At 30.8% G+C, this 16302-nt stretch overlaps 1 protein-coding gene across 1 annotated transcript; it reads left to right on the forward strand.

Annotated features, from left to right (window-relative positions):
* Positions 1-13733: 13733 nt before the first annotated feature.
* Positions 13734-15616, forward strand: LOC111386308 (serine/threonine-protein kinase-like protein At3g51990). Its single transcript, XM_023010775.1, has one exon. It carries the CDS (start codon positions 13922-13924, stop codon positions 15209-15211), a length of 1290 nt encoding a protein of 429 aa, XP_022866543.1. The 5' UTR covers positions 13734-13921; the 3' UTR covers positions 15212-15616.
* The last annotated feature ends 686 nt before the right edge of the window (positions 15617-16302 follow it).

Raw genomic sequence — 16302 nt, forward strand, 5'->3', positions numbered from 1 at the left:
CATAAATCTTTAATGTATTTATATATGTTTGGATCCGTCATAAAAATATAGTCGAGCCATATATGAAAATAGGTTTAATTCTACTCGAGAGGAATAATTAAACAAATCAGGAATATTAATCTTCGTAATTGAATCATACTATCAAATTTATAAGGTTCGGAGTGGAATTGATATAAGAGGATTCGGGATCCTAGTACGTATTTCATCATCATATTTTTATAAAATTTGCATTTATTTTAATTAATTTAGTTCTTGTATTTATAAGTAGATTATCATAATTTAATTTAATTTAGAAAAATCATAAATTTTCTTCTTTTCGTTTAATGCTGGGTTAATTTGAATTTGAACTAGTATAATCTCTATACCTAGACTCAAAACATGGAAAGCAAGCATCTAAGTAAAATTTCATTTTCAAAAAACAAATGTTAACGACCTTTTTACACAAATTTAGTAGGTTAGCGATCACTGTTATGAACTTTTTCTAGCCCCTTATGCCTTTGGAACATGCTTAGTCTAATGCGCCAGGCACAAAATTAATCAAAGGTCATTCATTATATACAGACTCCTTTGTTTGGTCCAGCTAAATTTCATATTTTTAGTAAATTTGATAAAATTTGATGAATTTGTGATTGAAAAATTGTGAATCCTATAAAATGTATGGTTAAAAATGAATTTAAAAAAATAAATTTCCAAAAATAGAGGCAAACTAGGACATGCTTTAAAAAATAATAAATAAATAAAAACCCAAATTAATACCTTAAATTTGAATTGTTAATTTGTTACCAAGTATTGTTTAACGAAATAGCCAAACTGTAAAATAGAAGTGAAATCGACTTTTTTAAATCGTTGGTATGGTCTTTGTGGATTTGTCAACGATTTAATTTTGTCAAACCAAACTGCTTTGAAGTGATTAGTTTTAGGTTTCAATTTTTGCAAACTATATATATATATATATATAAAATATGAAAATAAATTAATTGAAATTTTATCTAACTCAATTATAACTAAACACATTTCAATTAAAAAGATACATCTATATTAGACATAATCAATTAAACTCAATACTTAAATATATATAATTATACATCCCAATTAATTAATTAAATCGTACCCAAATATCAATTAGTCATCATAATTGTGAATTCAAGACCCTCAATTTGGGTTTAAGTGCTGAACAACTGCTCTTGAACAATTGACCGTCCTTTATAATTGAGTAGACAATAAAGTTTAAATTTTAATTAAAATTTACCTATATTTTTTCCTTCTATTAATAAATTTCTTGAATTTTGGTTAATTTTTCAACTTATTTTATCCAAAAAAAATTATTAATTTTTTTTGGTAATTGTTTGCTATATTTTATTGGTTTTTTTTTCTAATTTGTTCTAAGCTCCCTTATATTTTAAGGAGACAATATTTTTTATTTATTTAAATCTCAAGTTATCGGTTAGATCAATCAATTAATTATTTACATTTTAATTTAGTTTTCAAATTTTACTATTAAGTATTAGAATGATTTAATGGATTACTTAAATGATAGTTTTGAAGATCGGATCAATAAGTCTTTCGATATTTTACTTTGATGGAAATTGAATGTAAATAAATACAAGATTATTTTACAAATTGCTAATAATGTGTTTGCTATTCAATATTCACAGTTATTTATGAATTTGCATTCTATATTATTGGTTTGACTCTTTATTCTTTTAGCAGTTCTTTAAGTGCAAATATGTTTGAGGTGGTGATTTGCCTAAAAATCCGGTTGTATGGTAACAAGGTACTTATAATGATTCGTCAACATTTGGATGAGATAAAAATAATGCATGATTCACAAAAATTTATAAAATGTATTACCATATTTGATATTTCTATTAATTTTCCTTTATTAGTTAATTTATATCATTTAATTATATTCAATGAATTCATGAACTATATTTTTATTTTTATGGAGTGAATGAATTATGAGTTACAATTGCAAATATTGAGTCAATTAGTATTGAATAAAATCTTAAAATGTTTCTATCATACAATTACATTATAATTATTTGAATTATAGAATTTTGATTTATAATACTTTTAGTGATACAATTAATGTTTTAACTTGAAATTTTAAAATAATATTTACTATTTAACTTAGTTGATATTATATTTTTTTCTTTTTTAAATCGTGGTTTTAAATCGAATCAGATAAAAAAAAAAAGTAGTTTGTATTGGTTTGATATAAAAATTGAATTTGAAAATTTGTCATAAATTGTTCGAATCGAATCGAATCGAATCGAATCGTGTTCACATCTATTTTTCGATATACAGTGACAACTAATTTCATCAATGTTTCCAAATATTGCCTTTGCAGTTTAGGTCAACTTTAATATCTTTCCTTTGATACACACTTTTTACTTTTTAGAACTTTGGGCAAGTGCCAAGAATAGTCAATTCGACGCCTATTATTTCAAAGTGTCTGCATTATTTTTCTCCATGTAGTTTTACTTTTTCATCTCCTTTGCAGGGTAAATTTCATTACAAGTCACTGAACTTTCAATTGTGTTACTAAAATGTTAATTATCCCAATTAGGTACCTAAAGTTCAATTTAGTTTCAATTAAATAGTTAAACTTCATCATTTTGCCACGTGTCATTTTCTAAATTTGTTTGATTGGCAACCATGGTAAAAAATCATTAAATAATAAAATTGCATATTTAACCTTTTTAATTTAAAGACATTATCATGAACTCCGTTTCACAATTTTTGTTATAGAGCTTCATATAGCTATAATGTGAAAGACCAGTTAATGTCTGGTTGTCAACTAAGTAATAACCATCAATTTGGATGGCTATAGTTGACTCAATGGGACAAAAATGAAAAAAAATAAAATAAAAGTTCAATGACCTCATTTACATAAATTATAGTTTGGTAGCTCAAAAGAAATTTGGTTGCACCACCAATAAATTTTCCCCTTTTCAAACATAGTTTGTTTTTCTATAATTTTTCAGAAGAAAATTTTGACTCAACTTTTGCAAATGTCCCGGACGACATTGCGAGAAAAGGGCGAAAAAGTGTTTGTAAAGTAGCCTCGGCTGTAAAATGCATGTCGATTTCGGGATTTTGGTCAATTTGTGATATCAACAAATTTGCCCCTGTTTGATTAACATTACATTACATTATATTACATTATATTTTTCTCTCTCCTATTTTCAACCATACAATCTTCTATAAAATAATATTACACGTAAATCGAAAACTTTACTTTTTTTTTCAACCACTCATTTTTCTAAAAAATACTATTCCCCCCATTACCATTTTCAGGTAATGGGGGCCAAACAGGGGCCTAAATATAAAATAATGCAACTATTTCATTTTATGATTAATTTAATTTACCTTTTTTACATAATCAACATTCAACAAACAGTATTACCGAAAAAAAAAAAATGAGAGAGAGAGAGAGATTGAAAGTAATTTTATTAAATAAAAGTTTTATATAATTAAAAAGAAATATAATGAATTAATGATTATTTATCGAATATTTTGATCTTTTTGAAATGCCTAACTTTTTTTTTTTTTTTTTTTTTTACCACTTCTCAACTTTGAGTATGACTAGGGAACTAGTCTTTTATGTAGCATTGGTATCTAAGTAATGCTATATAGTCTCATAGGAACTGTAATCCCATTCTATATGACATTAGATGATAGATTAAATGTAAGGTGAAATTAAATGAGTTATTTAATTTCACTTAGCATTTAATAATGTCACGTTGGCGCCACCTAGATTAGAGTTGCAATCATAGTAGAGTTAAATAGCATTACTCGTTTTGATTGGTACTACTTGAATGGATGCCACCACCACTAGCCCATTTGAGATTTTCATTTTCCCTCAGTGTCATATTGTAATAAGATAAAAGTAACCTTCTGAACGACGATTTCTTTTAAGTCTACTTGTGAAATGTATTGACTATTAAAATAATTGGTTCCTTTAAAACCGGATCCATAAATATAAAAAAGGTACAAAGGATATCAGCAAATAGTTTATACAGAACCAACACGATTAATTTGCAATTGCTGAGTGGAATGCTACTTAATTACTTTGCAATTGCCAATGGAATGCAGCTCCAATTTTTTCATTGATCCACTATCCACTAGGTCAATGTTCAAATGAATACACAGCCGGATCAACCAGGTTGGAAGCATTAGGTTTTTGGATGGAAGTTTTCAAAATAAATAATACTCATCCTTAATGGAAATTTTCAGTCATTTGATCAATTAGGAAAAATAAATAAATCAGTAGAAGTTCAATCAACTACAAAATGATAACCTCTTTATATACAATGAATCTTCCACAAAATTATGCTTCGGAGCTGTTTGATTCCCATTTTTCACAAAAAAATGAGTTTTATAATAGTTAGTTTTTCCACAATGTTTTGTTAAAATGAGTTTTTGAAGAGTGTGGATCAGAAATGAGTTTTATAATAGTTAGTTTTTCCAGAATGTTTTGTTAAAATGAGTTTTTGAAGAATGTGGATCAGTACTACTTTTTCCACCAAAGAAATAAAATACTACTTTTTCCGCGAAACATGAGAAAAGCCAATTATTGTTCAATTCAATTTCATAAACTATGAAGAATTCAAAAAAAAAATGCAATTCAATTTAAAAATTATGATAATTTAATTAAAAACCAATTAAACATCGATAAACTGACGAACACTATCAAGAATCAAGATCACAACATTTTTTTTTTATTTCCAATTCGACCATGAAATTTCTGTAAAAGAAAAAAATATATATTATAAGATGTGAAGAATTTTTCAATCTCATACAAGATTTTGATTTTAAGTTCCTTGCGTAGATATGCCTAAATTGTTATAATAGTAGAAACAAGAAAAGAAGATCACAAATCAACTGATGGCTTAATTAATTTGTTTATAAATTCAAAGTAATGGCCTTTTTGTTAGTCTACTTCATAGGCTAGATTATTTGAGAACATCACAATCGGTCAATCCACAAGCATAAAACAATTAACCCAACGAATAGAATTATGTTTAATTATGTGTGCAAAATACAAAGAATGTCATATATTTAATAAAAGGAAAAAAAAATACATAATCTAAAAGATAAACACGCCTTAGAGTTATCATTTAAATAGGGAAAAATATAGTCACGATATTAAACCTTTTACTTTTATACACACTTGATCCAAGCATTTCATTTGTGCCGCTCCAAGTAACAAACCTTTAAAAAAATTGTATTACAAGTTCAAAATAACGGTTTCCATCTATTGGACTCCAAAAATTGTCAACTGACCCCATAAATGAATATACACACACACACACACCCCCCCCCTCACCCCCCAAAATAAGGCCAGGGAAATTCAATCAAAACATATATTCCCTATTTAATAGAAAACCACAACACCCTCCCCCTAACCCCTTCTTCCCCAATCCCATCACCCCCAAATTCAAAACCACACCCACCCAGTTGCCATCGTGGGTACTAGCGCCTCAATGTCGTAGCATCCCAGATCCAAAAGAAAAAAAGAAAATTCTTTTTGAATTTTTCAGGATTAACAAAATAATATTTTTCTTGAATATTTAGGTAGTTGTGTTGTGTTTTTCAAGAACATTAATACAATTTTATTCTGTGAAGATATGGTTCACCTAACCCCACCACCTAATGTTGTGAGTTGATGGGAGTGAGGTTGACACAATAAGGTCTTCCCTTCCTTTGGCAGAGGCATGGTCTTTCTTCCTACCCCTTCATTATGTACACTCTACCATTATATATAAAACATGGGGGCAGCTCTCGTTTGGAATTCCCAGCAGCAGCAGAGTGTGGAGCTCTAAGTTTTTCATTAAAAAGGGTGGTGGTTCTTCATTGGTTTTTCCCCTCTCTCTTTGGAAGGCAATTGGCATAACATGGGGCTGTTCCTGAGCCTAGAAAAACACCCATAAATCGAAGAAGAAGCTGCCCAAAGGAGGAAGGAAAGCTGGACAGAAATTGGCTGAAAAAGGGTTGTATTTTTCCATTCCCGTTTTTCTTTTTTTTTGCCTTGAATCTGGTTTTGTTGATTGTTGTTTTGGTAGATTGAACTCCTAGGATCCCCAACAAACTGGTATCAGAGCTAGGAGGAGTGATATTAGTCCAAAAATCGATCAAAAACCAGCAAGAAATCACCATTTTCACATTCTAACCGAATCTGAAAAACTTGATTTCCGGCCAACCGATTGACTTTCCGGCGAAATGGACCATGGAACCATGACCAGCAGGAGGAGGCGCACCCTGTGGTGGGGCGCGTGACCGGCGGCGGCGGCTCCGGCTCCGGCGGCCGGACCTCCGGCGAGCTTTTCAAACTCTGTTTCTTGCATTCCTTGCTAAATCTATTTCCAGAAAACAACAACTCAAATACCAACTGTAGAAGCACTTGATACAAAAAATATAGCAATTTAGGCACATGATCATACATAAGAATGCTAAATGAGAAGTAATACTAATGTCAATCAAACACATCAGCCAAAACATTAGTATTACAAAACATCAAAAGCTCAAACAGCTATACATTATGATATGGAATGCAATGAAAATAATCAATATCTCCTTATTGGAAACTCTAATCAATCTCCCCCAACATGCAATTCTCTTTCAAGGTATAAAGATATAATGTTATAGATGATATTGATATAGTCTTTATCCCCTATCGAAATAATTACTCTCCCATTTTTTTGTCACAAATGACGAAATGATCAATATCAAAATTTTTAACATCAATACAATAACTCAAAATATGCAGTTGATAGCATGAACAAGAATAATCAATGATCAGTAAACCTTTCCACATACTCAGTCCAAGTTAACATGGAGTAAATTATATAAGTGACCCATGTTTGTAAAGTGTCACTAATCCTTGCTAAGCAAAACTCCAAACCTTAATTTTGTGAGAATGGACATGCTAAGCATCACTGTTAATAAGTTTATTCCTCTATTTATGATAGTTAAACCATTTAAAGCACATTAGAACATTTAAATCAAAGCTCATTTTGTGTGGATATTTTCTTTTCTTCCCCTAACTTTGATCATATATAAATTTTATACATATCCTTCAATATTTTTTAAGCTCATCATATTTTACATCTTAAGTGTAGGTCTTTTTCCATTAACTAACTAAGATGACCTTGTAGCGAACTTTAGGCCAATTAATCCAAGTCAGTTGACTATAGGCACCAGGTTATGAGAAAGCCCGCAGGCTTAATTGCTTGAGTCAAATAGGTTCCGAAGAAGAATATAAGATATTGAGATTTTTTTTTCAATTCATAAGTTCCATTGTCGATGTAATGTTTTGAGTGAAAGAAAAAGAAAAAAACAACGAAAAAAAGAAAGGAAAAAGGAAGTGATGGAAGAAATAGTTTTTAATGTTACAAACTATCTATATTCACATTTTCTCCTAGCATTAAATGAGATAGATGCAAATCAAAGAAATTGTGAGTGGAGTGATTGGTTATGCATGTATTACACGTATTTGAGTTTGAGTTGTTACATTTTTTTTTTTGCTCCATTAGTTTCGATGGCTTTTGAGCTACATTCTCAAATACTTCCCACCTTATGCCAAAGCCACCTTACAACCCTTGAAAAGTCCTTGTGATTCGTGTTATGCAGGTGATCTAAATGGTGGCAAGTGAGAAGATATGAAAGCATATGGTAGATCATTTCCATTGAAATGAATTTGAGCAAAACACATACCCTTTAAACACATGAGAGTCGAGTACTTATTTCCATAAGGTTCTGCATGTTTAGTTTACTCCATTTTCGAAAGAAAATGCTTACTAAGTAATTATGTGTTGTCTGATCATGTTTATTCATGATATATTATGTATTTTAAAGAGTTTGGTTGTTTTATGTCGATAGCATTGCAACCTTGATGTTTTTGGTGAAGTAAATTTGAATTTTGCTTGAGGATGAACGAAAGTTAAGTAGGAGAATTTGATGAGAATGTAAAATGTTATATTATTCCTCTCTTAATATGTATGCTTTTATAATTATTTGGTGCCTAAATGTACTCATTATTCTTGTATTTTGATTTAGGATGCAAATTGATGAATGTAGCGAAAATTAGGATAGACAAGTGGAAAATGACCAAAATGGAAGAAAACTAAAGTTTAGGGACCAAAGTGCAAATAGTTGAAAGATGACCCGGAAGCATAAACAAGGATGTGAAAGAGTTAATGACCAATTTGTTGAAGACATGAAGTGTTGGAAAAAGAAGAAATGACAAAAAAAGGTCAAGAAATGAGAAAACGTGTTTGAGGGCTAAAACATAAATGTTGTAAGTTGAGTAACATGTATCTTCATAGAATTGAAGGGGTGATTTTAGTTGAACTATGCGGTCTCATCGAAATATACTATGCGGTTGCATAGTACAATTTCAGTCAAAAAATTTTGGTTTCCTTATTTGATTAAAACTTTTATGGAAACAATTCAAGAACCTTTTTTTAAACCCTATGACCGTCCAAAAGAAGGACACACGCCTCCCATCACCTTCTCCTCTCTTTGAGACTTTCAATTTTCGTGTCTGGTTAATTCTTGTACTTAGTCAAAGGAAACTGAAGCCTCGAGACAAATTAAACTGTGAGATCTAAATTATTTTCATTGTTTAATTCATGTTTTGAGTATTGAATATTCTTCTACATGTATTTTCATAATTGTTGTGTTTAATTACTTGGAGGCCTACTAATTTATTATATGCTACAATCTGTTGATTGATTAATATCAAATCCGTAATTGTTTGATTCATTTAACTAGTGAAGTAACTAGGATTTAATGGCTTGTTGCGTTAGAAATTGTTAAATCTTGGGACGAACGTATGAGTAGATCAAATATAACCACTTGTGCTTGTATTATTTATATTCATCGATCTCTCTAATTCTTAGGGCTGTTATTAGATTAAACCTTAGCACATTTCTTAGGTTGTCTAGTAATTAAGGTTAATTGGATCGCTTGTTTTCTAATTAACTACAATTAAGGATAGATAGGAAATTAATTCCAATGATGAATGCTAAAAATATGAATTGATATTTATATATGGATCAATGATCAGTTGTGAACTTTTGACGGTGGATGTTAACTTAGATCAAGGTTTGTTCTTTTTATTTATTTCGATCCGTCAATTAGCATTGCTTATTAGTTATTTTCTTTAGATTGGTTGTGTTATAATAAAAAACCTTCTTCATTGTTTACATAGCATAAAGTTAGATTAGACACTTTTTGTGTGAACGATCCTTACTCGCACTATTACCTAGATTTCTAGGATTATATGTTTTATTTTTGGTTGCCTACGACAACACACCACCAACCCTGGTAAGCACCATTGGGCTAGAATGAAATGGTTTTGAGATATATTGTTGAGACATTAAATTTGGGTCTAGTGTATTAGAGAAGAACTGAAATCTTTAACCCTTAAGGTTTATGTAGATGTTGACTTTGCTAGTTACAAAGGTAGTAGAAAATCAACTACAGACTATTTCTTTACTCTTGGAGACAATTGCATAACTTGAAAATCTCAATTGCAACCTTTGGTTACACTATCCAACACTGAAGCTGAATATGTAGCTATAACCGAAGCTCTAAAAAAAATTGTATTTGGTTAAAAGGAATTTTAAAAGAATTGAACTTCATGCATGATACACCTGTTATGTTTACTGATAGTCAAAGTGCTTTATTGCTTTGTAAAAATCCTGTTTACCATGAAAGAACTAAACATATTGAGGTAAAGTATCATTTTATACGTGAGAAACTGTCTCAAGGTGAAGTTAATCTTGTTAAAATTCACACTGATAGGAATCCCTCTGATATGGGAACAAAAATTCTACCTGCAAGTAAATTTAGATTGTGCTTATCTTTATTACACATTGACACTGGTTAATTTTTCTTGCAGGTGGTGGGCGATGATGATGAACAGTTCTTCCATGTGCAAATTCGCAACCAAGAGAGAGTGTTAGGAGAACCAAGGTGAAGAATGTGAAGATATGGTTCACCTAACCCCACCACCTAATGTTGTGAGTTGATGGGAGTGAGGTTGACACAATAAGGTCTTCCCTTCCTTTGGCAGAGGCATGGTCTTTCTTCCTACCCCTTCATTATGTACACTCTACCATTATATATAAAACATGGGGGCAGCTCTCGTTTGGAATTCCCAGCAGCAGCAGAGTGTGGAGCTCTAAGTTTTTCATTAAAAAGGGTGGTGGTTCTTCATTGGTTTTTCCCCTCTCTCTTTGGAAGGCAATTGGCATAACATGGGGCTGTTCCTGAGCCTAGAAAAACACCCATAAATCGAAGAAGAAGCTGCCCAAAGGAGGAAGGAAAGCTGGACAGAAATCGGCTGAAAAAGGGTTGTATTTTTCCATTCCCGTTTTTCTTTTTTTTTTGCCTTGAATCTGGTTTTGTTGATTGTTGTTTTGGTAGATTGAACTCCTAGGATCCCCAACATATTCACATTAAGTCATGGTTCTTCAGGATCAAAATGAGATATGTACTCTTCAATGATATAAATACAATATTCTTCGAAAATATTGAAATTGAAATATCATTATCTTTCAAGAACAAGTATTATTTTATAAGAATATTAATTGTGTCATGCTAATTCAGGAGTAACAATAAACTGTTATTTATAAAGTAGGATTGTGCTTTTTCATGAGCGACAAAATAATACCAATATAACATTCACTTTCAAGAACTATAATAATATTTTTCTAAAATATTGATTCAGATTTTTTCTTTTCAAAAATAATAATAATACAATGTTTTTTTTTTTTGAAATATTGTATTGGAATATTAAACGAAAAAATTACATTCAACCAAATATTTATCTATCATAAATTGGAATAGTCAAATTGCATAACCAGATTGATAACTATATCGTTTCGTTATGTAATTTAAAGTTAAGATAATACTAACCTTTTATTTGAGTAGAAAAGAATAGTTTATTTGTTCAATTGACGTAAAAATTTTTAGTTTCTTTGATTGAAAGAAAAATTATTATTTTTACCTCAACTTAGTAAGCAGAAATTAGAGGAATAAATTTTGCTAACTCAACTAACTAGAATATCGTGCTGATAATGTATTATAGAGAGAAAATGCGAAGAAAAGTAGACAATAAATAGACTCGTGTATTTTATTAAGAACCAAATCCCAATATTTATAGGGAATAATATTGTGGATATAATAATAATAAAAGCTAGGGTTGTAAGAGTATAATTTTCATTCACAGATAAACATATAAATTACAACAGATGACAGTTTTTTGTTTTCATTTCGATTGCTTTTATTTCTATAATTATATGATTATGGGACCTTTTAATTAACACAGTATAATCTAAAATTTATTTATTTTTAACTATCGGTTTGACCTTGGTTTGATCCCTATTTAATCCTTTGATATTTGAATCTTTCACCTTTTCGATTCAATATCTATTCCTATTGCTAAACATTGATGTCACCGTTCATTTATTAATGAAAACTGACCCGATAATTTGAAAATTTAGAGTTTCGAATTGATACTAAGTACTCTTTGTTATACAATGACAACTAATTGCAAATTTTTTCAAATATTAAATTTAATTTTTAGGTCAGATATCACCTTTTGCCTTTTTTGAAATTGGGGAGCAAGTTTCATGTATATAAGTCAATTTGATGCCTAATATTTCTCTGTCTGCATGTTAGTCTTCTCAATATCTAAAACATATGGTTTTCATTTTCTATCAAGTTTGAAAGGAAAAATTTGTTTGGACATTGCAAATTTCGTGATTCACATTAGCAGGAAAAAAAAAGAGTCAAAGAGGTTATTGTAAAACTATCTTGAGTGGGTATGGTTTTATTGAATTGGTCCATTAATGATAGTGATTATGAGAATTGATTTTTTGGTCGTTAGAGAGAAAAATGAGGCTTATTTGTGAGTGAAGAAGTAAAAAATGACGACTGTAATAGTAAAATAACGGTTAAAAAATTAATTTTTGAGGTAAAAAATTGCTATCAAATGGGAGCTCAATAATAATAAGTTTGACCAGTTAATAAATAACTTGCCAAAATTAAAGAAATGAGTATGCGAAATGTTAATGAAAATTTTCGAAAATTTCTATGAATCAGAATACTCATGGAATCAGTTTCGTGAAAATAATAAATTTTTGAATAAATTAGCAAATTTCTAATTATTTCACGTTTTATTTATATTTTACTATTTTCATTTTCGAATCTGTTTCTCTCCCAGTACAAAGAATATAGAGAAAATCGCATCATTTGTCCTCAATATATAGATTGATTGTGACTTGATCCCCAATCTATTTAATTTATCAGTGTCGTCATTACCTATCATTTTGTTATGAGTAAATAATTAATTTTAATGAAAAATAAATTAAAAGAAAAAGGGAAAATGGCAATATGCGCACATTTAGAGGTGAGTCTCTGGCAATCTATGAAACACAACTCCTGATTTCATAAATATACTCATTCTAAAATCGCACTTGTCCTCTAGTTTTCACTTTCTAGAGGAATATGACTATCATTGATGTAAAGGGGTTTTCCCTTTATTTTCTCTAATAACATTTTGTGACTCAAAGGATAAAATATGAAGTCGAGAAAGAAGGTGGAATTGACAACAAGGTAAGAGGTGAGATATGATTCATGGTTAGGATGCAGTTAAAGGTGACTTTTGTATTTTTTTTTTCCTTTTCTTTCCTTATTAGATTTAGTTAATTTTATTTATTATGAACTAAATATAAAGGTATAAATTTTGATGAATGATGCTACAAAATGTAAGAAGGGGACGATAGTAAAAAATAATAGTATAGAACAGAAACTGCAACAATGTCCATAGATGAGGGACTAACAATGAAAATTTCCCAAGATAAAAAAATGAATGAAGTAAAAATAATTTCTAGCATGATCACAATTGTTTTGACTTTTTGGTGTGGCCCAGTACAATAATATTACTCTTTTTTCTTTCATTTTATTCTGCTTTCTCGATCTCAAAAAAAAATATTTTTACTTTCAGTTTCACAAAATTAAGTAAATATATTAATATATATTATATAGTTAGAAATATAATTTTTTTTTTACATTTTTTTAATATACTCTACAATAAATAATGATTCAAATATATAACAAGATATATTAAAAATTTTCAATAAAAAAATAACATATAATTTGAGACAAATAAAAAAGAAATATAAGTTTATATTGTAGAGAATGTATTTTTATTTTTTTGCTCTTCTATAACAGAATATTTTTTGCTCTTTTAGAGCAGAATAAAATGAGCATTTATTACGCCTTTAGGGGAAAAAAATAGAAAAAGAAAAAAAAATCATTTATTACAAACACAATCTTAAGGATTTCAAGTCAAATGTTGTATTTTTATTTTTTTGCTCTTCTATAAAATAATTTTTTTGCTATTTTAGAGCAGAATAAAATAAGCCCCCGTTTGACTCTCATTTTCCAGAAAGAAAAATGAGTGGAATAATATTTTTTTTTTTTAAAAATGAATGGTTGAAAAGGAAGGAAAAATTTTCGATTTACGTATAATATTATTTTATGAAAGATTGTGTAATTGAAAATAGAAGAGAGAAAAATAAAATGTAATATAATTGAATTTAATGAGGCCAAACGGAGGTTAAGCATTTATTACGCCTTTAGGGGGAAAAAATAGAAAATGAAAAAAAAAAAAATCATTTATTACAAAACACAATCTTTAGGATTTCAAGTCAAATGTTGTACAAGTGGTTTATTGTTTCATATTCAGATCCTTCATTATTCGCACAACCCCCGCGGCCCGCCTCCTTTGTCCCCGTCTTCCTTATTTCGCAATCCACCGTTCCGAACTTCAATCCCTAACCCATCATTTACAAGATCGCTTCACATATATTCAATCTATACTTGCACACAATTCATAATCTTGATGGGTTATCTCTCATGTAAAGCAGATTCGGCAATTTCAACTGCAAATTCCCATTTCACCTCCAAGAAATTGAACTACAATTCTGAAACTGAAAGTGAGAAGGAAAGGGCTATCAAAATTCAGGAATTCAAGTACAAAGATCTTGAAGCAGCTACAAGCAATTTTTCTGAGCAAAAACTTCTGGGCAGGGGCAGCCATGGTCTTGTTTACAAAGGGGTTCTTCATGGTGGCCGCCTTGTGGCCGTTAAGAAACCCTCGAGAACTGCCCAGAAATTATTGATTTCTGATAAGTCAAATGAAGTTGACAATGAATTTGATATACTATCGAAGCTTCAGAGCCCAAGATTGGTCAATCTCGTTGGGTTCACCAAGAACGATTCACGAGATCGCCTCTTGGTTGTGGAGTTCATGAGTAATGGCACTCTGTATGATGTTTTGCATTCGAATTCGCGGGTGCCCAATTGGGGAAGGAGGATAAAGTTGGCTTTACAAATCGCTCAAGCTCTTGATACACTCCATTCCTTGAATCCCCCTGTGATTCATCGCGATGTGAAGTCGGCCAATGTGTTGATAGACCGGAGTTTCAATGCAAGGTTGGGGGATTTTGGGCTGGCATTGAGGTGCGTTGATGATAATCGATTGAAGTCAACTCCCCCTGCAGGGACCATGGGGTATTTGGATCCCTGTTATGTGACACCAGATAATTTGAGTACTAAGACTGATGTGTTTAGTTTTGGTATATTGCTTTTAGAGATAATTAGTGGGAGGAAGGCTATTGATTTGGGGTATTCCCCGCCTTCAGTAGTTGATTGGGCTATTCCTTTGATAAAAATAGTTAAATTTTTCGCCATTTTCGATCCAAGGATTTTGCCCCCTAAGGATGCTTTGGTGAGGAAGCATTTAGCAGTCATAGCTGCGAAATGTGTGAGGTCTAGCAGGGATAAGCGGCCGACTATGAAGGATGTGGTGGAATGGTTAAGTGGATTACATAAGTTGGTTCCTATTCATTCTTGGAATAATCTCGCGAATCCTTGTTTAATGGTGGAGACTGTAGGGAGACCTGTTGAATCTAGAGGTATGCAGGTGAATTCAAAGGGAAAGGGCAGTGAAGCCAGGAAGTTTGATGGTGAGAATGCTAAAATCGGAATCCCATTAAGGGATTCAAGAAGAGTACACTCTGATTTGGGGTACCGGAGTAAACCGATGGATGTAATAACCGAATCTGAATTTCGCGACGTGCAGGATGGAGTGGAAACTAAATTGGAATTCACAAAGGGGGTTCGAGCATAAGTTTTGAAAGTTTAAGGTTTTAGACAGGACTAATCAGTCTATAGTTTTTGGTGATGGGGGAAAGTTGTGATACATTGCATAGAATTGATGTTAAGATCCTGGCTGAGGCATCATAGAGAACATAATGGAGAGACGTTTAGGACTTGCTGATTCGACAACTAAACGAAGCTCAATTGTGTAAGCTTCTCTTTCTTTCTCACTAATGTGTTATTGATATCTGTTGAATTAAACATAGCTTTAGCGTACATTGTGAGGCACCAATGGTGCATTCTTGAAATTGTCATGTTTGTTCTTCATTGTTTACTAAGGACATTTTTTCACATTTCTGATAGTTGTTGTAAGGTTGAATTGAAATTTAGTTTATTCTTAAATTTTCTGTTAATTGGATTAATGATGCTTCTCCTATTTTCTTGGCTACTAATATTGTTATTTTCATTGATATTGCTATATTATCATTAACTTGAGCTTGCCTTTTAGTTACAAGGGAGATGCCAAATTTGGTATGGTTGGTAAACAATGTTTGTCATAGCTGTCTCAAATTCATTTTATGGGCAATATTAAAATGAAAAAAAAAAAAGGTTAATGCCCTTTTTGGTACACATTAATGCAAAAATGAGAATGAAAAATATAACCGTCACGGGCCCCATACAAGAGATAGAAAGTCAAATATGGTGGCTTGATGTGATGAATAACGATCATATTTTTTATTTTAATGGACAAATAATGGGAAACAAATGGGGGCTAAATCATGTTTATTGTACTGTCTAGTATGTTCCTCTAGCGTGCAAAACGTGACTTTTGAGGAATTAATGGGGAAATTGTCTTGTTTGATGTTTGAGGAATTAAAAGGGATCCTAACGATATAACTTTCCAAGTATGGAGCATTATTGGTGTTTAAAATCAACGTAGGTGACTATAAATTTACGTATTGCAATTGGTGATCGATTATACTCACTTTGTTCCAATTATATAGGTTGAGTTTCATTTTTCTCTTGTTCCAAATATATAGATTTGTTTTCTAATTTAGAATATTTGTTTTGTTCCTTTACTAATATACTATTATTTAATTTTCCTCATTTAACATGCTAACT

Source organism: Olea europaea, chromosome 3 (genome assembly GCF_002742605.1).
Source record: "Olea europaea var. sylvestris chromosome 3, O_europaea_v1, whole genome shotgun sequence".
Classification (NCBI taxonomy): domain Eukaryota; kingdom Viridiplantae; phylum Streptophyta; class Magnoliopsida; order Lamiales; family Oleaceae; genus Olea; species Olea europaea.